Source organism: Battus philenor, unplaced genomic scaffold, assembly GCF_028537555.1.
Source record: "Battus philenor isolate CCGP_79_NKW_IND1 unplaced genomic scaffold, ilBatPhil1.0.hap1 SCAF_8, whole genome shotgun sequence".
In the NCBI taxonomy this organism is placed as follows: Eukaryota; Metazoa; Arthropoda; class Insecta; order Lepidoptera; family Papilionidae; genus Battus; species Battus philenor.
The window spans coordinates 15,391,307-15,417,781 of record NW_027181748.1 but is presented as its reverse complement, the minus strand read 5'-3'; the positions used below and the strand labels follow the sequence as shown (position 1 = coordinate 15,417,781).

At 33.0% G+C, this 26,475-nt stretch overlaps 3 protein-coding genes across 3 annotated transcripts; 2 read left to right on the top strand and 1 right to left on the bottom strand.

Moving 5' to 3' along the window:
- Window positions 1-472: 472 nt before the first annotated feature.
- Window positions 473-8,098, bottom strand: LOC137931694 (pentatricopeptide repeat-containing protein 2, mitochondrial-like). The gene is made up of 9 exons (XM_068775179.1): window positions 7,924-8,098; window positions 7,620-7,839; window positions 6,456-6,558; window positions 5,020-5,214; window positions 3,793-3,889; window positions 2,675-2,763; window positions 1,500-1,610; window positions 922-1,026; window positions 473-700 (listed from the first exon to the last, which is right to left on the bottom strand). Exons 1-9 carry the CDS (start codon window positions 8,009-8,011, stop codon window positions 563-565), a joined length of 1,146 nt encoding a protein of 381 aa, XP_068631280.1. The 5' UTR covers window positions 8,012-8,098; the 3' UTR covers window positions 473-562.
- A 419-nt stretch (window positions 8,099-8,517) lies between these two features.
- Hibch (3-hydroxyisobutyryl-CoA hydrolase) lies at window positions 8,518-15,888 on the top strand. The gene is made up of 5 exons (XM_068774926.1): window positions 8,518-8,733; window positions 8,968-9,508; window positions 11,711-11,985; window positions 12,763-12,904; window positions 13,835-15,888. The coding sequence occupies exons 2-5, from the start codon at window positions 8,968-8,970 to the stop codon at window positions 13,978-13,980; spliced, it is 1,104 nt and encodes a 367-aa protein (XP_068631027.1). The 5' UTR covers window positions 8,518-8,733; the 3' UTR covers window positions 13,981-15,888.
- A 1,171-nt stretch (window positions 15,889-17,059) lies between these two features.
- Window positions 17,060-24,536, top strand: LOC137931661 (zinc finger protein 189-like). Its single transcript, XM_068775136.1, has 7 exons — window positions 17,060-17,378; window positions 17,626-18,006; window positions 18,600-18,806; window positions 20,100-20,176; window positions 22,734-22,921; window positions 23,903-24,055; window positions 24,365-24,536. The coding sequence occupies exons 1-7, from the start codon at window positions 17,208-17,210 to the stop codon at window positions 24,487-24,489; spliced, it is 1,302 nt and encodes a 433-aa protein (XP_068631237.1). The 5' UTR covers window positions 17,060-17,207; the 3' UTR covers window positions 24,490-24,536.
- The last annotated feature ends 1,939 nt before the right edge of the window (window positions 24,537-26,475 follow it).

Below are 26,475 nucleotides of genomic sequence, written 5' to 3'. Positions count from 1 at the left end.
ATAATTGTTAAAATCGTGGTGATTAATTTGTTGTTAGTAATTACTGATCGGTATGAATTAATTTTTATAATTAAAATAAAAAATCATAAAAGGCATCTTGTGTACATGCACCGAAAAGCGCAAATATTCCTTAAGAGATCTTTCTTCAGGGATATTGGCCACCTCTTATTTATTATTAAATAACGGTAGTTAGGTAATGGTATTTTTATTTGTAAGTTAAATTTTTCTAGTGGGTAAGAATTGATTAAGGTAACTGTAAATTATACTATCACCCTTATCATCAACAGTGAGCAAAATATCTTAAAACAAAAAGACGTTTTAGGACCAAAACTCCATGAAAGATGACTTCACAACACCATGTCCTTGTTGGTCGGTAATCCAAATAATAATGCATTTTTTAAAATAACTTTGTTTTTTGTTGTAGTCTTTAGGAATGTAGTAAATAAAGGAAGGAACACAGTTTTTACGATTTTAATAACACTAAGTATGGCTAAATTTAAAACATACATTTATTATTATTATTTAATAATGCTTAACAACCCTATTATAATAAATTTAATGATTAGCTCATATGCCGTCTGTTTATTTGACGATTGTTGTCTCCTCTCGACGACCAGTTTTGTTTGGCACCGCGCGGCTGGGGGTTTTGTGAAGTTTTGTTCACTATCGCGATATCCGAACACACGAACTTGTCCAAATTCTGAATTGTAACGAAATTTAAATTAACATATTTTATAAAGATTTTTTATTTGTACAGTAACCGGAAGTTGTTTTGGCACTGAAAATATATATTTTTTTGGATTTTAGCTAATGTGCGATAGAGACAACGCTCTACAAAGCCAAAACCAGCCGAACTGTACTTTTACAACTAATGTACCAAATCAAATGCCGGATACAAAAATAATTAAATTAGATCTATACCTCATTGTTAACGAGATCACGTTCTCTTAGCAACTTCTCAATGTCGTCCAACTCTTGTACATATTTACTATCCGTCTTTTCCACTGCACTGCGCACCTTGGAAATCTAAAACAAAAATTAGTTTCTTAAAACTCTATATCAAATCTGCATTGTCAAGTAATAGACAAAATAATTTTAAAATCATTGCTACATTTAATTGAAGTTAATTATAACTTATTTTAAGAGTTTATTAAGTCTCTTACGTTCCCAAAAACTCAACAAATATTTAAAGATAAAAGTGTTGTAATATCATTTGGCTCAGTCAAAATAATTTTGAAGGATGTTTTGTGTCAAACGCGTCAAGTCTCGATTGGTCGATGTCATACTGCATTGGTTCTTCAGGACTTTCACCAAAAACTATGCTAATATCATTCAAAAACCGTAGTACTTGCCTGACTTAAATGGCCAGTGCGGAGATGCCATTTTGAAACGATTGAAGAGACAAAAAGTAATAAAATATACATATAATTTGCAAATACCGCACAAAAAACACTGCAACATGAATCATGTTATAGTATACTCCTAACAATTGTACTTACAGTTTCCTCAAAGAATGTCTGCTTCGCCACATCAGTGTATTCCACCTCCAGGACTTTCTTCAAAACCAGCAGACTGTCATCTATCCTGCCCATTTCTGCTAAAGCAATGGCCTGCAATTCAATATTGTAACTTCCTTTATGCCTTTACATTTTATTTCAATATAAATAATATAGAATGTATAAGTGTAAAAGTTGCATCATTTAATATAGAATAAAATTAGTTGTTATGTTCCCATAACATATTAAAAATGTGTGGGAGAAAAGATTTTTGTCGCTACAAATTTAAAAAAAAAATTCTATCATCAATCTGAGGTAACTGCGGTGTGAATGCATCAATAGGAGGTGCATTCACACTGCAGTTACCTTATGTCAAACATATGTAAATATCGCTCATCGCCTCCCTATCAATTATAATAGAAATTACCAAACTTTTTCTTCTGGAAAAAAAAATCAGGTAATGGACGCCCACTGTAAGGCATAGGCCTCCATAGATAACAACTATGACCTGTTCTGCGCTGCCCGCATATGCCCGCTACATGGATGATCTTGATTCTATTACAGATCTGCTCATATCTGATTCGATATATATTTGATTGTTACCACATGAATGTAATTTAAATACTAGATAACATAACAAACTAATGTATATGAAACATGGGGATCATCCAATGAACCAACAGTATATCGAATATTAAAAGCTAGTGCTGTCTCCCTCGGACAGTACCTACCGCAAGCAGACCTGTGCGGGCTCACTCACCCACGAGTTGTACTACCCAAAATGTATAGATATAGATGCAAAATATAGAAGCCAGGAAGCAAAAGAACCAAAGAACTAGCCAGAAGAGAATCAAAAACCAAATCGATTAGTAATATTAAATACAGTGTTTCTTATACATTTTATCTCCTACAGTAAGATATATTAGTTTATATAAAGTTTATTTATTATAGTGTAATACATATACTAACAATATTTTATTTGACAGATGTCACTGAGTTGTAGTGTGTAAGCACCTTTATAAACTATTTATAATTATAACAATAAAGTCTATACTTGATTTTTAATATATATATATATATATATATATATATATATATATATACATATAACATATACATGTTATATATATAAATATATATATAAATTAGCCGATGGAAAATAAATACATATAAATTACCTTGATGTTTCTAACCGTCACATAGTTTTGTTTCTGCATCGATATGCATTCCAGCGCCACGTGTGGTGCTCCCTGGTTTAGTGCAAGTGCTGCAAAAAATGTATACATTTCATAATCTTAAAAAGGAGTACACCAGAGACACATTCCATCACCCCTTTTCATTATCTATGGCAAAATACCAGGAAAGCTTTAGAATGATAAAAAGAAGAGAGGAAGAACATACATAGTAATCTCACATGATCTTGAAGAACTATTTCACAGGACGAGAAATTAAAATGACTTATCATAAACATAAAAAGATACAAGTTATGGTAATTGACCACAATGATCATCTTGCACATATGGAAAAAAACTAACAGCTGGTGCACCAATTTGTGTCAACATGGTCATGTTTTTCCTTGGGCCACTCCAATGATAGACACGATGACTGGTCCTGCGCTGCTCGAATCTAGTGACTTCCCGGTACTTTACACTGTCGATACTTCTAGTGGGAGGATCTTTCCACGCCATTGACTATTGTTCTCATCATGACAAAGAATCAAGGCTATTCGATTATTAAATTACTAAACCATTACATCAAATTACTTATTTTCATTAATGCGGGTAGTTATATATTAACACAGTGACCACCAAGTCAGCCATCGGTGACTGACACTAGACTTTCCATTTAGGTTTCACCAACCATCGCTGGCTGGCAGCGTGTAACGTGAGAACTATAAAATTTACACTATTTAACACTTGTATATGCACCACTTTGTGTCATCATTATCATGTCAGCTGGTAGATCACCACTTGCAAGGCATTAGCCTGAACCCCAATGATGGACGATTACCGATCTTACACCGCCCACATTCATCAATTTTTTGTGAATTTGCAATGTAGTTAGTTTACCTAGTGAATCCCACAAACAACGCTGCGTCTGATGGCTTGTGGTCACGACTCAAGAACCTTTCGGATCAACAGCGTCGGCCACTGCCACTTCAAACAAGCAATTGTTTACATCAGTGACTGTGGTTCTAGTGCGGATCTCCTAATTTCTGATTTGCAGTGAAGCTCCTGCGTTATGCCTGGGTTTTATGATCAGCGATCGTGGAAGCTGATCTAGATATACTACATACCTGCAAATAATGTTGATGCTCTTCTCAAAGGCACTGTCCCAACACTTATCATTTCAGACCATAATTTCGAGGCATACTCCATGCTTTTTGGTGTGTTCTAAAACAATATTACACTTATAAAAACATTGATATTATCTAAATTATTAAATCATAGACATGTATAGATATAGGTAGAAAATACTAGCCCCAACTATTAATCACAACTGGTTATACTTTATTACAAAAACTAACTAGAAAATACTAAAAATAACTCTAAAATAAAACTGTATGCACATGATTATTGTAAATAAATAAAGAAAAAACAAAGGTCTATTGGAGTCTGTTTTGATGGTCTTTCTTAAAAGAAAGCAGTTAAAGCCCAGCTATGCACAAAACAGATAGATAGGTCCTCATTCGCAGCCAAAGACCTGAACATTAGGAAGCTATACCTCACCCTTCGGTAACATTTATAACAGAACCTTGGTTGTGTGTAAAATAAGACTTGTCCAATTCTAGCATTCACAATATATTTTTTATATGAGTTGCTCTAAAGTCAAGGCAGTTAAGTCCAAAACACAAAAATTGACAAAGTTAATGTTTTTTGATACAGTAGTTGTAGAAAAGTGCATAAAGTCTTTTTACGAGGTGTAAACTCTGCAAAAAAACAAAATATGTACAAGATGTGTAAATAAAAACGTAAGTATTTATTGAAATATTCACAGCATCCTAAAACTTTTAGGACTTGGCAGCTGAAAAAGATAAGAAATTTATGTAAAAAAATATTGATAAAAGGTGGACTTATCCACAATGGCTTCGGAAATTATTACACAATATATTCAGAAACTATTGTAAAAGGGCTGTCTTAACCTAGAAAAAACTAACCAATGACTAAATCCTTTGACAACTAAGAAAATTATTATTTATTTCATCAAATTTCCAAAATCCAAAAAAAATCAAAAAATGGACTTGACCGCATTGGCTTCTGAGCTGCTCATATATACTTCCTATTTTTAGCAAATACTGCAACTTAAGTTTTAAGGTTTTGAGTTATAATTTATACATTTGTATTTAAATAACTATCCATGAATTTCATAGTGGATCTACATGGAATAATAGCTTTCCTTATAATGCACCAAGAGGGTTAAACTACATAATTGGATAATTAGTTTTGCAGAGCTATTTTTTTTTGAAACGTACCATGAGTTCCTATAGGTAAATAAGTAAAGAGACAAAGTGATAATAACTTACTTGTTTGTAACAAGCGGCCAGTACCAACACCACAGGGTATTTAGGAAATTTGGACATGTTCAACTGCTTCTCTTGCACTTTCTCAAACACTCTGTACATCTCCTCATACATTGCATGATTATAGAGTAAGTCCAACAGTATCTGGTAAGAAGTCAGTTGGTCAAAGAAACCATTGTTTGCTGGATCTTCGAAACACTGCAAAATATTATTTTTTTAAAACAATATCACAAAGCAGGAGAATTAATTTCCAATCAAGTGCCAGCATCACCATAGTGGCACACATATAGCCTTAATCTCGCATATAATTATGTAAGAATAAAATATTAAAACAGGCAGTAATATCATTATATTAATCATCACAAATAAATAATACAGCTAAAAAAATACATATTATTCACAAGTAGATGTCATAAATCACTAATTTTTTTATAGGAGATATTGGCAACACCTATCTGTCATTTGACTATATTATCTTTCATTTTTTATCATCATTACAGCCGTCAGCATAGACCTCACCCATAGATCTCTAATAGGACCCAGACCTTTAAACATTGTGGGTTAACATCGTACACTATGCTTGACAGCATACTACACTCCAAAACCATACCATGGCCCTACTGGGAATCTATTCTGCGTGCAAAAGCCAAAACACTACTACTTCAACTTGTTATTCCAATGAGCTAAGATAGCTTAGTTCAAGGATGAGCAACACGCAACTCATTAAACAGGTTTATGTGGCCTGCCAAGTGTTTCTAAAATTTAATTTATTTTATGGACTTTCTCCCATCAATATATTGTTATAAAATTAATTATAATAACATTGTGGTACATGCTATACAGAAGCAATTAATAAATATTAACCACCAATCAAAACTGAGTGATGCACAGTCAGAAAGCTGCATATGTATAATATATGTTTGTTTCAAAAAAACATTTCCAGATTTCTCATTAAAATTTTCAGGTATATTAATTTTTTCCATTATCTTCATGTGGAGTAAAGTTTGTATATTTTTTTATTGTAACATTTATAAAGTGTTACATTACATGCAGCCCACCAAAAAATTCTAAAATTACAATTGGCTCCTTCATTAAAAATGTTGCTTACCCCTGTTCTAGTTTGTTCTCCACCCATCTATATCTTAAAACTGCCACATAAAAATTTTGACAATATTAAACTTTCACTTCTTAAGAGTTACATGTAGTTTGTAATAAAGACATAAGAATAATGTTATCTATTTAATGTATTATTCCAGCCAGCATTCATTATTTATTTTAATGTAAAAATATTATTAAGATAATAAAAATATGATCATATATTCCATTATTGACATTATGTATTATATTTCATAATGTTGCAATGACAATTGCTTTTTTTTTGACATGGCATAAAAAAATTACATTGCAACATTTTTTTCTGCTAATACAGAAATACTTACTTGTAGTGCCTCTTTAGGAGCATTGAGGAAGTGAAACATCCTCATCACAACTGGACCGAGGATGTATGAACCAAACCTGAACTTTGTATTCTGATTATTGTACCTGGAAAATTGCTGAAACTATGAGATATAAGGTACACATGTAACGAAAGTGTGGACATTCCAAATTTACTTAAAGTTTATGTGTTGGCTTAGTATGGCAAACACTTGAATTTAAAAAATCCTAAAGCGGGCATGCAACACAGATTCTACATCTGATCTTCACTCTGATGTATATGTAGAGACTAAACAAACTGTCTTATTATGTCATCATTTAAAAAGTCATCAGGCCTACTTTAATAAATTTTTGGTTGTAAAATAACTAGAGGCAATATAAAACTGGACAACTAATCTCTACTTATTCAAAATTGAACATTCATTATAACAACCTAGCCAAACTTACAGGCGCTTATGAAGCATCTGTTATATATAAATTTTTGGTAAAATAAATGAAAATTAAATGATGAAGAATCATTGGCGGTGAAGTCACTTGATTATTTTGATTTCATTTACGTTACATCTGGTAAAGTGTGTATGTATAAATATGTATGAAATTTTATTGGAAGATGTGCTGATGTGGAGTTTCTTTCTGCTTCTTCTCCACAACTATAACACCTTGAAGCAGAGTAATCAAAAATCAATAAGATTTTTATTTTTAAAGTTCCAATGTTGAATAAATGATTTTTATCTTTTATCTTATTCACCATGTTCACTAGACCTAAATATGAAGAAATACAGCATAAAACTCAAGACAAATCATGATGAACAGAATTTAATATTAATTTTTGCAATTGAGTACTATAACCTAAATCAAATTAGTAATGTTTATATATTGATAAACAATTATCCAGATAAATCCAATACAATATATTTCAAAGAAAAATGTGGTCATACAAACATATTCATATGGATATGCCAAAATAGTACCTTTTTAAAAATAAGATTAAAGAAATAATCATCTTCATAATTTCAGCCATATGATGTCCACTGCAGGACATAGGAGGTACAATAATGACTCCATGGAGGAAGTAATAAATGCACCTTCGTCTATTTAGAAAAGTATTCATTGTCATATTAATTATCAATATTAATATATACTTTTTATATAACATAGTGAAATCTTACTTTTTTATCATATTCAACACAAGTTCCAGATCAACAGGCTCTGCCATAAACACCATATTTTTAAGATCTTCTGTGAAGACCATATTTTTAGAATCGAAGACGAACTCTTTCATTTTAGATCTAAAAGTATCGGTGAAGTTTGAAAATTGTTCTTTAAGTTTGTCACGGGACTGCAGGTATCCATCGATACCCAAAGCGGCGGGAGTATAAAGGTGCGAAACTGTAATAAAAAGTTCACACGTTAATACTTTTCAGATCTCCACTATTAAATTAGTGATTTTCTTCCAGTTTTACATAATTTTACCTTGAGTAATATGAATTGATCTACTCGGTATGAAAGAGCAACAATTAACATATTTTGAAACTTTCATGAAATTAACTAGTTTTGTCATTTTGAAGACAAAATATATTAAAAGTTATTTATTATAATAATGGATAGTATACAATTAGAACTCTAATTTCCAAACTAGGTTATGTCCGGTGACTTTTTAGTAATGTTTTCTACTTTATCGTAGAGGTAAGGCAAAGGAACGATGGCCATATGACTAAATTTAAAATTTTCTGATTTTGTTCCTAAGCATAATTATACATATTTTTACTAGATACTTTTCGAAATTAAATTTTTAATATTTTATTTACTACAATTCAAATAATTTAAGTAGTATTTAAACTGTATTAATAATTAAAAAATAATCATAATATAGTTTTAAAAAAATTACTAACGCTTAGTGATAAATCTTGAAAATTTACCGTGATTTCAATTTATAATTTCTAATAATTTTACATTGCGACTGAATAGATGATTTATATTACGCGATAATGATGTAATATGTACATTACGTCAAACGTAATGTTCCGGAAGACAGCTTCCAGTTCGGTTCAACTTATGTACTTTTTTGTCTATGCTACTTATGAACACTTGTTCCCGAAACTTTTACAATTTATAAATCCTAAAAACTTTTTTACTGATATATTTAAAAAGAAACTAGTTTTAACTAATAGATACTACAGCAATAACATTTCAATAACGTTAAAATTTGTGCTGCTCTTTTAATTAATTTTAGATAACGACGGATTACGATTTATTAAATATTTGATAAGGTTCAAGTTCAACGTAAGTATAATTACCATTGTTATGTAACTTGACTTAATATTCTACCGACCGACACAAAATAAAAATTTATATATTCAAATTTATTCGTTTAAAAATGACTGTGTTAAGTTCTTACAACTTTTTTACATTTACAATTCTTTAATAAAGAACATTCCGGTAAATATTTATATCACTTTGTTACAAGATTTTAACAGATAGTTTCACTTCATCATTATTTCTGCCATTGTATTTCAGATGTTTAAAATCAGGTTTAATTTGAGTAAAAACATGGGCACGATCTTAAAACGTTTAATGTCATCACAAGAGCAGGAAGTGTTGTTTGAGACAGTGAACAATGCCGGTATAATCACATTAAATAGACCGAAGGCATTAAATTCGTTAAACGAGAATATGGTGAAGATGATCTTACCACAGCTCCAGGAGTGGGAGAGAAATAAGAACCTGGTTATCATAAAAGGAGCTGGTGACAAAGCTTTTTGCGCCGGTGGTGATGTTAAAGTTGCAATAGACAAAGTGCTTGGCCCGAATTTCTTCCATGCAGAATACAATGTAAATTACCTAATAGGAAAATATAAAATTCCATATATTGCATTTATGGATGGTATCACAATGGGCGGTGGTATTGGAGTCTCAGTACATGGAAGGTACAGAATTGCAACAGAGAAAACTGTAATAGCAATGCCAGAGACAAAGATAGGATTATTTCCTGATGTAGGTGGATCATACTTCCTTCCAAGGCTCCAAGTCAATTTAGGATTATATTTAGGATTGACAGGTAATTATAATTGCATTAGTTGCTTATGTGCTACTAACTGTTCACTATCCGCTTTTTGAACATAACAAATATCCCCTCAACAAGAGGGGTTGAGGGTAGAATGTAAAAAAACAATCTTAACTGTCCCTCATGACAAAAGGTCCTACAAAATTTGGAAATACTATTAGAAATCTATATGAGAATCCAATAGACTTCCTATGATTGAAATGATGATGATAAAGCCTTATGGTTTCCTAAGGTATACATATAAGTAGCTTAAAATATTACATTGACATCAGACACATGCCTATAGCAACTCTTAGTTTATTTTATTAGAAGTTCATATTACCATTCCTGAAAGCTAGTAATTAAGCAGATAAGAAGATATAGAAACAATAATATTTGTGTTCATTTAGTTTTGTACAGCCACTTGCTTTAGATTTCCAATGCTATAGGCGTGATAACCACACATGCATCACACTAGCACTCAAGACTGGAAATTGGATCTGTCTCGCCTGCCATCAAGTGAGGGTAGTCGGGAATATTGCTGACCACCAAGTAGTCTTCACTTTGCACAACCACACTACACTACAATTACATCACTGTACAACTACATGGATATACTCCCTCTTCTTGCAAATGACATTGTTGTAACTAGGATATGATCTGCGAGCATATCATTTTTAGCTTGCGAACTTACTGTTTGCTAGTACAATTTCAATGAAGCTGCACAAAACCAAAAGGGCTAGCAGATATTTTTTCAAACATACATATTTTGTTTTAATTAAATTACACTCTTGATATTAATTAGTGGCCTGCAATAAAAAAATAAGTACAAAAACTATGTTATTAAATCATGATATTTACAAAGACTTATTTAAATGACAAGATAATGTTGGGTGTGTTTAAAAACTATTGACAAGCTATGTAAAATTGTTTAACATAATAGTTATGTGAATATTTGTTTAGTTTTTTCTTTTTAATTTTATTGCCTTTCTTTGACTAGATATTACACTAGGAACTTCTCTGACAAAGACACCTTGAGTTCTCTGATTATAACATTTTTTTTTGTAAATTAGAAAGGAAGGTAGTCATCAAATATGTGCCTTGATTCCTAAATGTAATATTGATATATGAAAAACATTATATATTAAATGTTAGTTATTAGTGTTTATAGCTTAATTCTAAAGATCTTAAACATGATATAGTGACATATTTATAGATATTGTATATTTTTGTCATAGACAGAGGTGGTTTTATGTTGTTATTTAAACTTCACCAGTTTGTAGTGGCACAAAGCTAAATGCTCTTTGTCAAAACTTTTTTATAATACATAAACTTGTGAGTAAGAAAAGGACCAATATTTAGCCACTTCCGCACATGCATTGGTAGTCGTGCAACAAAGTGCACCGCCCGCCAGCCCGCTGATAAATGTGTATGCGGCAAACAATGTGTATTACACGACTGCCACAGTTAAACCACTCGACACGCGTTTCATCCCTCCACAGGGCATCTACAGGAGTTAGGTTACATCAATTAGTGCCAAGCACAGAGCAGGCACTAATCGGTGTAACATAACTCCTGAACGTCCTTTTCTTACTTAGGATTGACTTCCGCAAGGTAACACCTGATTCCATTAAGTATAAAGTTGTAAGTTTGGGCACTTGCTGTTCAGGACAGTGTTTTATCTATTTTACTACATTCAGTTACCAAACTCCTGGGTCATTTAGACCAGTGCACTATTTAGTTAAAGGTCAGAAGTGTAGCAGACCCCTAGAACCATGGCTAGCATTGTTACTTTAAAAACTCTAGTATACTTATTGAAGAAGGCCAAGTTATAGTTTGTTTAGTATCTTTATTAAATAATTTAAATTATTTTAGTTAATATATCAGTATCATTGGAGGTATATTTCTAGCAAGACTCATTGTCACATATGATTAAAAATGAAATAAAAATAAACATAATTGTTTGAAAGTTTGTCCACGACTAGAAAAACACCTGGGTTGCCATGATATAACAAGAACCCTAGTCAAATGTAGTATTTTTGCACCATACTAATGATAATGATGAGCGAGATATTTACTATTTACCATGCTATGCTCATAAAAGTAATAGTAATAAAGTATTATTGAGCCATGTGAATTATAAAATTCTCTATTATGTATAACTTATATTTAAGTATGAAAAGCTATATGTAGTTTGATATTATATGTTATTTCCAGGTGATAGGCTAAAAGCGAAGGATGTTGTTAAATCCGGAATAGCAACACATTTCGTACCCAGTAGACGCTTATATGAATTAGAAAAACTACTATCCCGGTGTGCAAGTGATCTGGAGATCCGAAATCTTCTCAGCAAGTTCAATGAACCACCTGAAGAGTTCTCCCTGGCGCCCAACATCAGACACATCAATTACTGCTTCGCTGCATCAACTATAGAAGAGATAATAGAAAGGCTTGAAAAGGTCAAAAATGACTGGTCTGTGAAAACTTTAAAGGTTTGATTATTTTCTTAAATAAGTAAAGATTATTTTGTCTTTGATTTATAGTCGAAAATTAACAATTTAGTATTGTAAATTCCTTATTTATTCTTTCAAGTCAATTTCATCCCAAGTTAATTTTTGGCAAGTGTTACGAAGAACCATATATATATATATATATATATATATATATATATATATATATATATATATATATATATATATATATATATATATATATATATATATATATATATATATATATATATATATATATATATATATATATTATTTTTCATATTTACTTTCAAAAAACCTTATGTTGCAGTTTTTCATCACTATGCATATATGGGTTAAATGAAAATTTCACCATTTTCATTACAGTAGTATATTCAAACCTCTTTCAAATGATTGCAATAAAATTTTGATATGTCAACATATCAGCCATGAGATGTCCATTTCTGGACATAGGCCTTCTCCCATAGATTTTGCAGCGTCTTTCTATGACTTTAAAAAGGTTTAAACAGACAACATACCCACTGTTTTCTATTATGTTCCAAATGCATATACACCTTACTTCTGTTTATTTATGCTACTTCTGTTTAAAACTTTGTCTATGATCTCTAACCAACTGTTGTTGCTTTTGCTGTGTTTAAAATACTTTACGTTTAAAAACTGTTTAAAAATAGTTGCCTTGCTGGTGGTCTTTTGTTATTTTTTGCTGCATTAAAAAATATATTTTCCTTGCCACTAAGTTTCTGCATTTTGTTATTGAAAATATAATTTATTTCATAGACATTGAGTGGGATGTGTCCGGGTTCTCTGAAAATAACCCTCAGAGCATTGCAACGGGGCGCTCAACTGGAACTGGCTCAATGCCTGCGCATGGAATACCGCCTCGCCTGCCGCGCCACAGAAAACCATGACTTTCCTGAGGGTATGTAAATGCAGTATCATGTTATATACCAGGGGTGACCTAACTTTTTGATAGTACGTGCCATTTTCGAAATTCTGAATTGAATATGCTTTTAAAACATACAAAAGAATGTTTTTTTGTTTACAAAAATAATATTTATTGAAATTATATAAACAAGAACAAAATATGTGTATAGAAGTTAGATATATGACAGCACTTCTAATACTTAAGATGCTGTTTAGTTAATTATGATCGGTGTTTGGATTTCGCTAATTTTCTGGTAGAATAATAATAAACATTCACACCGGTAATTTGTTTCGATTTCCCAGGAGCTGACATAGGTTATATAAATTTAAATATTGAAATAATTCGACAATCAATTGGAGCCAAAAATAATCTTCAAAAAGCTGTAGTTTGGCCAACCCTGTTATATACATTAGATGTATTGATATACAGGGTGATTGGTTATAAATGTAAAAGTTTTTACAAGAGTTGAATGGTTAGCTCATTTGCTGACTGCAGAAATAACATGTAACATAATGATAATATAGTATGAAAAGGCATTTTTAAAATTCGGATTACCACATTATAAAGAAGTTACTGGTCTGTTGCATTGTAATAGAAAAATAAATTAATGTAACATATTACAGAGCAATCACTTTTTAATAAATAAATAAGCAAGCTTTAATGTTTTTTGTTGACAAATTCTATACATTCACCTGTATAAATGCCTTGATATATATTGTATCAACATCAGAGCGATACATAAACGGTGTTTCATCATAATCCATCACTGCAAGGCGTAAATGTCCCCCGAAAATTTCCTAGATGACCAGCTTCCTACATCCAGTGAATGGTCCATATAATGGAAGGGTTAACCCCTTATTTGTCTAACAGCTTATGACATACAGTGTTAAGGATCATTGCAATTCAAGGCAAACATTTTCCCAGGAGTCCGTGCCCTTCTCATCGACAAAGACAACAATCCACAATGGAACCCAAAGACTCTAGAAGAGGTCACAGATGATTATGTGGAGAGCTACTTCAAGAAGCTTCCAGAGGATCGCGAATTGAAATTCTTTGATGCCAAGTTGTAATTATACTTTGTACTTATTCACAAAACAGGGTTGAAATTACTTTTATACGGACACACATAACATAGTGTAAGGAAAGATTTATGTAACAAAATTATACGAATTTATCCTCATGAAAATCTTCCTTCGTTTTTTTACGATATAAAAACTAGAATTTAAATGGTTTGAAGGGTCATACATCAACTTTTCATATCTTTTTATATTAACAAGCATTCTTTTATACCAGTTTTATGACACTGTTCTATTCCTTAACATATTTGTCTGACAAAGTTAATATGTAGCTCCAAACTGCAATAAACTATCATAGAGTAATCTAAGGAAGCGTTTACACATGCCTACTTTTTAATGTGTAAGTTCTGTTCATAAATCAATTGAAATTATATTTACTTTCCAGTTGTGTTTGATATAAACACAACTGAATCTGAAGATGTTGACTAACATTTGTGTTTATATCAAACACAACTGGATCTGAAGATGTTGAATAACATTTTTCGGTAAATGTAAATGCATCCTTATGTTACTTGTATCCAAGGAATGTTAGACACTAACTTGTATATTTTCTCATATTAACTGTCTGATGAATATGGAATAGTTTTGAGTTATTCATTGATTAGAGAACAACCACTCCGCCTATAATGCAAAAGAAGCAACTGCGATCTTGAGGTAATTAATATCCAGTATATTTTGTACAATACACAGTATGATACAGGGTGGGTCATGAATTAGTTAACATTTGAAAAATCCATTTAAAATACCATCAGTTATATTTAAAAGAGACCACTACATATGTTGATTTTTTCTTACAGTTGATGAAGCATATTTATGGTTTATACATCTCTTTATATAACCCCGTTAAAAGAGGTCTGTAGGTGATAGATCTGGGCGCCTGGGTGAATATGGAATTTTGCCTCTTCTCAAAATAAGCTTTTCTAGAGATATATACTTGACCACCGGCAGGGAATCGTTAGATGTGTGTCAATAGGCTCCATCTTTCTGAAACCATGATGATTGTAGTCAGCAAATTCCAGTTTCATCGGTGCCGAGAACTCATTCTACATGTTTGCTCGGGGTGTGATATTTAAATGTAAACAAATTCTTGGCTCACCCTTTATATGAAGTTACAATCAAACTATAGAATTACTGATATGATCGTATAAAAAATGATTAATTTTAAAAAGTTTACAACTTTGGTATTTTGTGTGGAAATTAAGAGGTTTCTAGGTAGATAATCGAAGAAAAGTATGAATTATGGCAACTTATTTTTAACTTGAAAGTCTCGAATTATATCTATATTTTAACATTTTAAGATCAAATAGCATGTAAACATTATACTATTATACATATAATTAAAAATATATTGATACATGTGTAGCTAACGCAATCAAAATTTTATATAATAAAATTGTAATCTTTATTTGTCAATAAGTATAAAACATTATGGATACAGATTATAAAATATATATTGACATAATTTTAAAAATGTTAAATGATACAATAACATCAAATGTTATTTGTTAAGTTTATGAAGATAGCTAATGTTTTAAATACTCTCCATTATTAAAATGTTTTCATTAATTATGTATAATCTGTTTCGCGTGAAATATTTACAGTTTCCTATTTTTTTGTGTATTAAGGAAACCAGTTAATTATGAACTAATTTTTTAACAATGAATATATTTTTTTATATTATCTGTATAAAAAAAAACAGTTGTAAACATATTTTGAAATTGTTATTTTTAAGGCAACTTATATTGGCTGTGTGATAAAATGTTCGCGGTACCAAAAAGCATTTATTTTTTATATTTTGTAACGAATTTAAACATTTTGAACACTATGTATATGTATGAAATTAGTGACATAGGTAAAGCTGTTGACTGCCATTTTTATATAAATTATGCTATAACATGTTAATATTGTTTTATTTCATTTTAATCGATTGCAACAATGAACAGTATGTTTTTATATAAGTTTTATAAACTAAAGGCCTTGGATTATTAACAACTTAGGCCTTACAACAGTACTTCCCTTTTTCCCCCTTATGTAGACCCGGTTTTTTTTTGTTCCGCTATCTTATATCTATGACAGGACTTTTTTTAAATAATTTTTAGTACATTTTTTATTAGCGTTCTTTTCTGTCTTCACAAGACTTCTAACTTACTTTTACTGTGTCTTCATTCATTTTTTACATTTTTCTGTATACTCTGTTATTTCTTATAAATATAGCCTCGGTTATCAGTGTTGTATGGGTCACTGTGGGAGCTTCTTTCGCCGTTCTTGTCCCGGTGAGTCGCGTTTTCTCTTTGAATTTTTATGTTTATATACGGCAATTGGCCGCTGTCTCGACCTGTAACTTTACCATGGATAACAGACTAATATCTCTGGGCGGGTTTTACCTCTTTTTTTTAATTTTCCTTGTTGTGTCAATCGATCAAATGGAAATCCGGCGCTCTCGAACTGAGGTGCAAAAATAGGTTAGATTTACAGCCCATGACAAAACTTCCTCTTGGAAATCCTGGCATACAGTAACTACATATAGCGTCTTCCTAATTACTTGGCTGCCATCCAATCCGGTAAAATAAATTATATGACGACTGGACTGAGGTTTCAGCGAAAAAAATTCGAGCTTGTTTATTGTAAAATAAGGTAACGCACTGTTGCCACTGCCACCTCAAACCTGGTGACTTTGTTAATGTCAATAAGTTCAAAAACTGTAGGTTAACAATGATATTTTAATTAGGGTAAGGAAAAAGTTACGTTATAAATATATGTTATTCATATAGCCAATGCGTATCTTCTATCTGAATACGTATCAGGTGGATGTGGTGAATAATGTGTAGATTTTCAAAAATGGCTGTGTCCTTATTTTGGCAATATTAGCAAAAAGTTAAACCACGGGAAATATTTATTCAAAAAAACTCGTGTAACACATTTTGTACAAAGTTTCAGGCAGAAAAGCAAGTGGTACCTTTGACTTTTAGCTGTCAGTATATAAGATGTTATGATATTTCGATTTTGACGTCTGTCAATATTTACTGATAATGAAAATTTTGACGGTTTTATTATTTACTACCGTAAATTAGATTTAAGTTTTATACAGTTTGAATGATTGACACAAAAGGATGAATTATTAACTTTTTTTGTGATAGAAAAGTTTTGTTTTATAGGTTAGAAAGGTGTTCTAATGAATTGGTTCCCGTCTTTCATAATCTTAAAATTATTTAATTGAAAACATGAGGACTTACTCTCGCAAACGCATTAAGTACCAGGAGATCGAGGATGTGCACGAGCTTTGCAGACTTTGCCTCAAGAAGGCTGAAGACTGCGTGCCTATTTACAAGGAGGATAAAAACAACAAATGTGCGGCATTGGCGCTGAGGATTATGATTTGTGTCGGTCTGGAGGTAAATTCTCGTGAGATTTTTCTTCACTATTGTTACTTAGTTATTAATAGTATTATGTCGTTTTTTTGTATAAAATAACGATTTTTTTGTAAAAATTGTTGAATTGAATATTTATTAAATGTTGTAAGTTTATTGTTTTTTTTGGGGTTTTTTTTAATTAAATTTTATTTCTTATTCATTTCTTTTCTCTACTCCCCAATTTACTTGAACAAAAAATAAACTTGCTATTAACAATATTCTGCATAAGGTGTCATGGGATGCTTGCCTTCCGAACATGGTGTGCAATGAATGCTGTAATGAGCTGGAGCGATACTACACATTTCGTAAAAAATGTGAGGCCACATATCAAAGACTGAAATCACACATCCAAGCCGTGAAGGTGAAGGAATGTGCAAAATTAGCTTTAGAAAATCAACAGAAAATGAGTCAAAATTTTAATGCGGCAACAACTGAAGAGGTTGACATTGAAAAGAATGCAATAAAAACTGAAGCTGCAATAGCCGCTGAAAAAGTTCCAGCAGACAAAGATCCAGAAATTTCGCCAACTAAAGAATATGAAATAGACATAGTTAAGAATGAAATTGAAGACTTAGTCAAAAATAATGAGGAACTGGGGATAAATTTAAAGGTAATCTGATAAAAAAAATCTAATTTATAAAAAAATCATATTTATAACTTAACATCAACACTAATAATTTTTCAATAGTTGCACCATTTAAGCACAAGTGTGAAGTATCTCTTTCAGGTCTAGAATTGTTTAGTTTTACACATAAATAAAAACCATTTATGTAGTCATATAATTAAATCAATTTTAAAAGTTCTATATTTTTGAGCAGTAGATTTATATAACCCAAAAGTATTATCTGACTGAGCTCATCAGATCCGAAAGTTGAAGTGATAATTGCCATTATATAGCTCTGAGAACAGATGACGGTTAAGGCCTTAAGGCTGGAGTAGAGACAAGGACCAGCATGGACAGCCTTGGATGTCCATGGACAAGGTAGATAAATGACCCTGTTGAGTTTTCCGGAAGACACCAGACGCAGACTGATTACAACCATTGGAATCCATGGGACACCAAAATTCACGTGGATATCCTATGATCCTAACTAAAATGATGTTGATGATGAAAGGTTTTTCATTGGGTGGGGATTGTATAAATTTTTACAGTCATAAGTTTCTGATTACATTTAGTTACATAAACATGTTTTCTCTGTACAGATCCCAGAAAGTGCAGCAAAAGAGGAGGCAAGCATTGAACGGACGGTGGAACCTAATTTTGAAGCATTTCTATCCACAGTTCTGCTGCAATTAGGTGTGGTGGCTTCCCTCGATAGTAAAATCACATTGTTAGATCAGAGTGTCAGGACATTGGAGATAGAGACGGCCAATGGGAAATTTTTAGTTGAACTAATGGAGGAAGATCAGGTTTGTTATATTTATGTATAACAGAAACAGTCAAACAGCATAAAATACCAATATGCACCATTTGTTGGATTTAAAACTTACCTCAACTTTAACTTTCTAATATAATTGGTTCACCTAGTGGATGGTTGGTTTGCTAACACCACATTTACCGGCTCGAGGTATGCATTCATTCACCTTGTGACCCCATGATGCTATGATATTTAATGTCCCATTGTACATAACCAGTTATAAAATTCACAAACACCTCAAGATGGCAAGAGTCAAAACGTTCAGAGCATTGGATAAGTTCTAATAACTACGGTTTAGCTTCCAAATAAGGCATGACATCCTGAAGCTGCATGAACGGATGTAGCTTGTGTGAAAAGAGAGTGACTTCACCGGAAACCATCTTTTCCTGGCATACTCCTCACAAAACATCTGCACTACACTGATGATGAAAACTAATCTTTTATTGCCATCATGTAGCGACTTATTACTCTCAAGTAAACATGTCCGTGAAGACTAACCAATGCCATAAATACCACAAAATTAAATATCTGGTATTATGTACTCTGTGCAGTGTAGACAGTATAATATAATGAAATTGCTCTCAGTAAATATCTAATGATATTTTCCCTTATTGTATAAACTTGTTACCATAGTGTAATATGGTTAAAATAATAGTAACTTACATTATTACTGTTATATGTTTAATTAAAGTAAATTAGAGAAAAACAATGCATGTTGAAGGGCTTGATTCAATTGGTCAATGTGAACACTGTTTTCTAATTTAATTAGTTAAGGGACGTGAATAAACTGAGTCTAGTACAGGAGTGGCCAAACTGCGGCACTTTGAACGATTATTTTCGGCTCCGATTAATTGTCGAATTATTTCAATATTTAAATTTTACATAACTTATGTCGGCACCTGGAAAATCAAAATAAATTACTGCTGTGAATAATTATTATTATTATTCCACCATAATATTAGCAAAATCCAAACACAGATTGTAATTAACTAACTGACATCTTAAGCATTATCAGAAGTGCTGTTATATACATGTGCCATTATATCTAACTTTAATACACATTCTTTGTATTATTGTTTAAATAATTTCAATAAACATAATTTTTAAACAAAAAAATCTTTGATGTGTTTTAAATGCGTATTCATTTCGCGGATCACAAAAATTTTAAAAGCTTGGCCACCCCTGCCCTAGTAGATAGATCACGACAATTAAAAAAATATTTTATTTGTTTATGCTAAATTCAGGTGAATTTCTCAAGAATTTAAACGAATTTTTGTAATTTTAGATGAAAGAAAATAAATTAGACTGTGAGAGTACAGATGGGAGTGATTTGTTAAAGGAGTATGACAAGCAAGTGAAGCAGTAAGTGAATATGATCAATTTGCACATAATTTATTTTTATGTGTGTATATATATATCTAATATATAAAATTCTCGTGTCACAGTGTTCAAACTTGAACTCCTCTGAAACGGCTTGACCAATTTTTACCAAATTTTATATGCGTATTCAGTAAGTCTGAGAATCGGCTACTATCTATTTTCCATACCCCTAAGTGGTAAGGGTGGTCCACCCCTAATTTATTTTTATTTTTTAGACAATTTTTTTAGTTTTTATTATGATACAGCATACAAAAATGCATACAACCATAAATTTTCACCCCTCTACGATTAACCCTTATTTTTTATTTGTTATTTAAAACTTTAATTTTTTTTTGCAAAACAACGTTTGCGGAATCAGCTAGTATATATATATATATATATATATATATATAGACACACATAAATATGTATATATATGTATATACACACACACACCATATATATAGCTCGTCTATTTGCATAAGAATCATAATAATTGTAAGAAAATCACGACATATACAAAGTTGCCTTAACAAATAGAGAACAACTTTTATTTTTTCAGAGATGTACAGGGTGATTGATTATAGATATAAAAACTATGAAAGGGTACAAAAGTTGTCTAAAAATCAATGGAAGAAAAAGTGTTTTAAGAATTTCTATTACTTCATACTAAATTTAGTTATTTTTTACTATATTTATTTGCAGATTTTGTACTGCCAGAAGTTACTACCCTTTCATGTTCCAAGGGAAAAAAATAAATTAACATGATATTTTTAAAGAGAACACTTTGTATAAGTTGATTAGAAATTCGTTTAGAAGCATTATTTTTTTTTTGTTGATAAATGATCTTTAAATTTACCACATAGGTTTTATATCTATAACCAATCAACCAATTTGTATTTTCTTTTCAGAGTTCTTAATACTTGTACCATTGATTTTTAGCACTTTGCATTAAGTATGTATACCAAAATAAAATATATTTAGTAATTTGCCCACGGTTTAGCCACGTATTTTTGGTTAAAAATGTCCCTGTTATCATGTCTAGTAATGTGTGCACTTTGTGGATGGGCATTCTCCTCTGCACTTGCTGGCCCGTCAACGCTCAAGAACCATACAGCTCTAGTGGCCATATTTTCTGCATGCTGTGTAGTCTGTCCACTGCAACTTTATAGTTGAACACTATTCTCAGTCATTCATTCGAGTATATTGATATTATTGACCCAAATGTATAGAAGGATAAATAGGGGACTCCGGCTCGAATTCGAGTGCCGGTCTGGCGTTAAAATCAGGGAGGAGACAATAGCCTCCCTGATAGGCGGAAAGGAAACTAGGGAAGAATTCCTCTCATGCTGCAAGAAAATAATTAAAAAGTTATACAAAAAAAAAAAATTAAAATTCAAATAGACAATAAGAAAAAAGGTGATATAATGTAACTCAAATGTGATATAAAGTGTGATAAAAATGTAAATGAAAGAAAAAAGATAAAATGTAACAAGTAATGAGGGAGGAATGAAAGGACACAGAGCAAAAGTGAAAGAAAGCAGAATTGTGGCATAAAAGAATAGAATGAAAGATTATGTGAAGAATGAAAGTAGAGAATAAAAATAAAAAATTATGTGAAAAAAATTAAATTGCCAATAAAGACCCTGTCCCACCTTAGATAGGGGTACGAGAGGCCCCCAATAGCCCCGCTATTTAAAAAAAAGGATAAATAAAATATATAAAGAAATAAATAAGATAAATTCATTTGACTTTCTTATCTTTTCCTTCTTTACAATGTAATAGTCAGAGAACATTAAATAAGAAATTTGTAAATTGCATTTATTGTTCAGGCTGCATGCATCTGGAAGTTGCCAGTGCCGGTAAGAAAGTTCAAGTCTCTATCTGCCTTCAAAAGGCCAGCAGAGCCTTACAACTTGTATCTGTAATATTCTATGTTTTTATTTCTGCTTATTACTGTATATCTGTGTGTTGTATTTTAAGTGTTTATTACTTCTTCCCAGATACGTGTTCTTAATTAATAAGTCCACTTAATGCTCTTCTGGAAAGAATCGTTATGGCAAAAGAATGCTGTTTCTACTTCTTTTGCTTTTATTATTTATCTTTCAGACAGCTTGACCGAGTCAATGTTCCAATGTTAAGAAATGCAAATAATTACTATTACATATTATGAGGACTTGAAGGGAATAAAATGGGCATTTGTTATATATAATTATATCATATTATATATATATATATATATATATGTATATATATATGTATATATATATATGTATATAGATGTATGGGATGTATGTATCTATATCGTCATTATGTCACCCGATGGACGCTCACTGAAAAACGCCACGATGACTGACCAGCCCAAGCAGCTTCTACCAGCTAGTGGTCGCAATTCGAAAACCTTTCAGCACCAACGCCCATCAGCACGAGCAATGTCCCCCTCCACCTATGTTACTTCAGACGTGCAATTCTAAGTTCTCTTGGTAAAGTTCAGAGCATAGTCCTTTGGATGAACTGCATTTCTCACAGCTATTGTTAAAGCCTGCGGTGTGTCGCGCAGGGGCGGTGCGGAGAGCGTCGGGCCGGGAGGGGCGGAGTGCGGTGCGTGCGGCAAGCGGTTCACGACGCGCAGCGTGCTGGCGCGGCACAAGCGCGTGCACTCGGGGGAGCGCCCGCACGCCTGCCGGGTGTGCTCGCGCCGCTTCGCGCAGCGCGCCGTCATGCTGCGACACGAGCTGGTGCACCGCGGTCAGTTCCTTTCCCTTACACGCACGCTCACCCTCACCATACTGTTCGAAACGTTGCTTTCACTGCCGTCCACCCTGATCTTCATTTATTTCCAATATCATCCACATAGGTTCATTTATAGAGATCACTTACGTCATAGAAAAATTGCCGGAAGAGTCCAATCAATAGAATCAAAAATTAGTTTAGAATCCTTAATCTAAAACCTACGAGGGCTCCAAACGATCCATTTTTTGTAAGATCCTAAATGGAAAATCATCATGTTATCCAAGATGTCCAGCAGCAGCCATCCTATGTCTATGCATTTGGCTAATCATAGTTGGTCAAACAAAACCAGAGCCCGTTTAATACTTTAATAAAGAGATTTGAACAGAGCGACAGGAAATTTTTGACTTAGTTATTTTTTATCACCATATCCGGTATCATCACCATCATTCCTGTCGTAGAACTTCACATAGATTGTAATAATTAGAATAGCATCACTGAAAGGAAAAATGTGAACGCCAAGGCGCGAAGCTAGAGTCCCTCGTCACAATTTTCACCTGTTACATCTTATATTCTGTTTGTTTTGTATTAATGTTAATAGTTATCCATCCATCTCATAGCGGGCAAATCAACAAAAATGCTTTTTGTACGTCTGTCCACGGGAAACTATAAAGATATTAGCGGGCAACGCCACCTATCGACGATAACTAGATTAGCGATATGCGAACGCCATCTTGTATCAAGTGTTGAAAACTATAACTGTATTCCGTGGCACGCCCCTACAAAATGAAATGGATGACGTAATGAAACTTGTTTATCTGTATGCAAGACTTTAGGTATTATCTCTGAGACAGGCTCTTTTAAAATTCTTTTGCCTGCGGTTTTCTGATCCTCGTGTCCAACGAAACTTTTAGTCATAGTGGCTGCTAGCTTTTAATCTTAAAATAGCTTAGCTATGATATAAAGCCCAGGATGAAGCTGTATGTTGTGTGTCCACAGAGCAAAGGCCGTACCAGTGTCCGCAGTGTCCGAAGAGCTTCACGCAGCGCGGCGCGCTGGCGGTGCACGCGCGCTCGCACGCGCCGCCGCACCAGCGCGCGCTTAGCCTGCACCGCTGCCCCGCCTGCCCCAAGCTCTTCCTCTACGCATCCGGTATGACATACACACACATTAGCATCATTTCAGCCGTTGGATGTCCACTGTTGGGCACATATTCGTCCCCTACAGATTCCCAAAAACAGACTTTTCTTACAGCCCTTCTTTTCTACTATCTTAATCTATGACAGGCTTATTCTTTATTTTTCTTCTTTTGTCCTGTCTGTCTGCCTTATGGACGTTTTATGATGAGTACACTGTACTTCATTCTAAAGTCTTAAGATCCCGCCGGTCAGGTTACCAGGTTTTTAATACAAAGTATGTGGTTAAGAAGGTTAGTGTATTTAAAGGAGTGTCGTTCGTCAGGGTTGTCGCGGCACATGCGCGCGCACAGTGGCCGCGTGTACGCGTGCGGCTCGTGCGCGCGGCCCTTCCGCGACAAGAGCTCCCTGCTGCGGCACGTGCGCAGCGCGCGACACCCCACCGCCTAGCGGCCGCCATCAACACTACCACGCCTGCAACGCCATCTATATTGTACAAAACACTTACGACGTCAACGCCATCTACCGTCGACGCATAACACGGAAAAAGATATCTTAAATATTCATTTATTAATGGCATCATATTAGCGGATGAACATCCGGTACAAGGCATAGTTGACGTTACGAGGATGCAAAGAGCCCAATTTAAAAACAAACAGATTAAACTCGCCAATAATGGCATCCTTCAGTTTCTAGCTACACAATCGTCAATTTTTTTTAAAGATTTTTGTCTCAATGAAGGCTTTCAACCGCCTTTTTCCTTTAAGAAATTAAAAAAGTTATTGAATGTATGTATACACGTGTGTATATTTCATATATACATTAATTTTCTCAGGTTTAAGGTGGTAGACTATAGATGGTGCTTAACCTAAATGTCTTATTAGATATACAAATTCGAAGGCTTTAAGAGCCTTGGCGCGGGCCGCTATATACAAATGCATTTGATACCGAATTGCAGGTAGCCGAGGTCTTAATTCGCGTCTAGGGGATGTTCTACAAAGCAGTTGTAAATTCAAGTTTTGAACATATTTTTTTATTAAGAAATTCAGTTTCTACAGAAAAATTAATTGTTTTCGCTTCCCTGTCCTATGTCCAGCGGGCGTGAAGATATCATCTCACACGTTCTGAGTGTAATGCTAGTCAACAGCGACTTCCTTAAGAGAGATATCTTTTATTTTGCTACCCCTGCGCAGGAAATCGATCGCGCCAAAATCACAAAGGAATCGTTATTGAAAAACCTAACTAAAATATTGAAGGTTATTTATATAATAGTTTTATATCACTGATTTCATTGTGTTGTATTTGTTAAGTATAAATAGATCATTTTAAAATAATGAGTTTTAATTATTTTTAGCAACATTGCAACCCTTGCTAAACAAGCCTCCCTATATGTACTTCCCATAAGACGGTTTGAATTGGCTTGTATGTAACATCTTCCGATGACGTTAAAGAAAAAAACTTTAAAAAAGTAGCTTGTTCACAATGTGGATAGATTTTCCATGCTATTCAAATTACACCAATACCTCGGTTTACGTCGTTTCGTTTTGCGTTTTTTTTTTTGAAGTTGCGTCGCTGCTTAATTAGTACTATTGTTCACTGTGCGAGATTTTCGAGGTTGCGTTGTTTTGGGTTCAAGTCATAATTTTTTTTAATTTTCTTTTTTATTCTACATAACTACTGGCAACGCTTTTGTTTCTAACTCCGCCATGCCATCAAAACTCGGGGATTCCCTTTCTAACTAAAATTCAACGCTATTTTAATACAGTTTCATTTTCACTTTGTTTTGCTAATTTTACAGTTCAGTTTCAATTACGTGTTGTTTCTGGTTACAAAAAAGGTAAATATTATTCCAATTTATATATTGGCGGAGTTATATTATTCTTGTCTTTTAAATGTTTATTTTGTTCAATTTTCTTTTTAAAAAGCAGTATTTTAATGACCCTGGAACATATCTTCGATCTTTACATGGTTTGCTATAGAAAATCTTAATTCACTTTGCGTCTTGTTTTTCTGGAACGTAACCACGACGCAAAGTGAGGTATTGGTGTAATTCAAAATATATATTCAAGTAAGCAATAGTAGCTCGGAATATTAATCTGCCAACAACCGGCTACAAACTCAAAAGTAAAAGTTGCTCTTTTTACATAAAACAACCCTTTCTTTACCGCAGCTCGTTCCGCGGAAGTGACGCTACTGAAACGGGCATGAGCACCGCGATGTACGCACATTGTATGGCGGTAGACGGATGTTCGAATTTTGACATTTCTGTTACATATTTAAATATTTCACTGGTATATTAACACGTTGAACGCCAGACTAAAAACCACATTTAGTTCAGTGGGCCGCGACGGACACCATGTGACTGCCATCATGTTGGGTCCAAGAGGTCTCGTCGGACACTACGTGTCCGCATGCCCTCGATCACTTCAGCAGCCT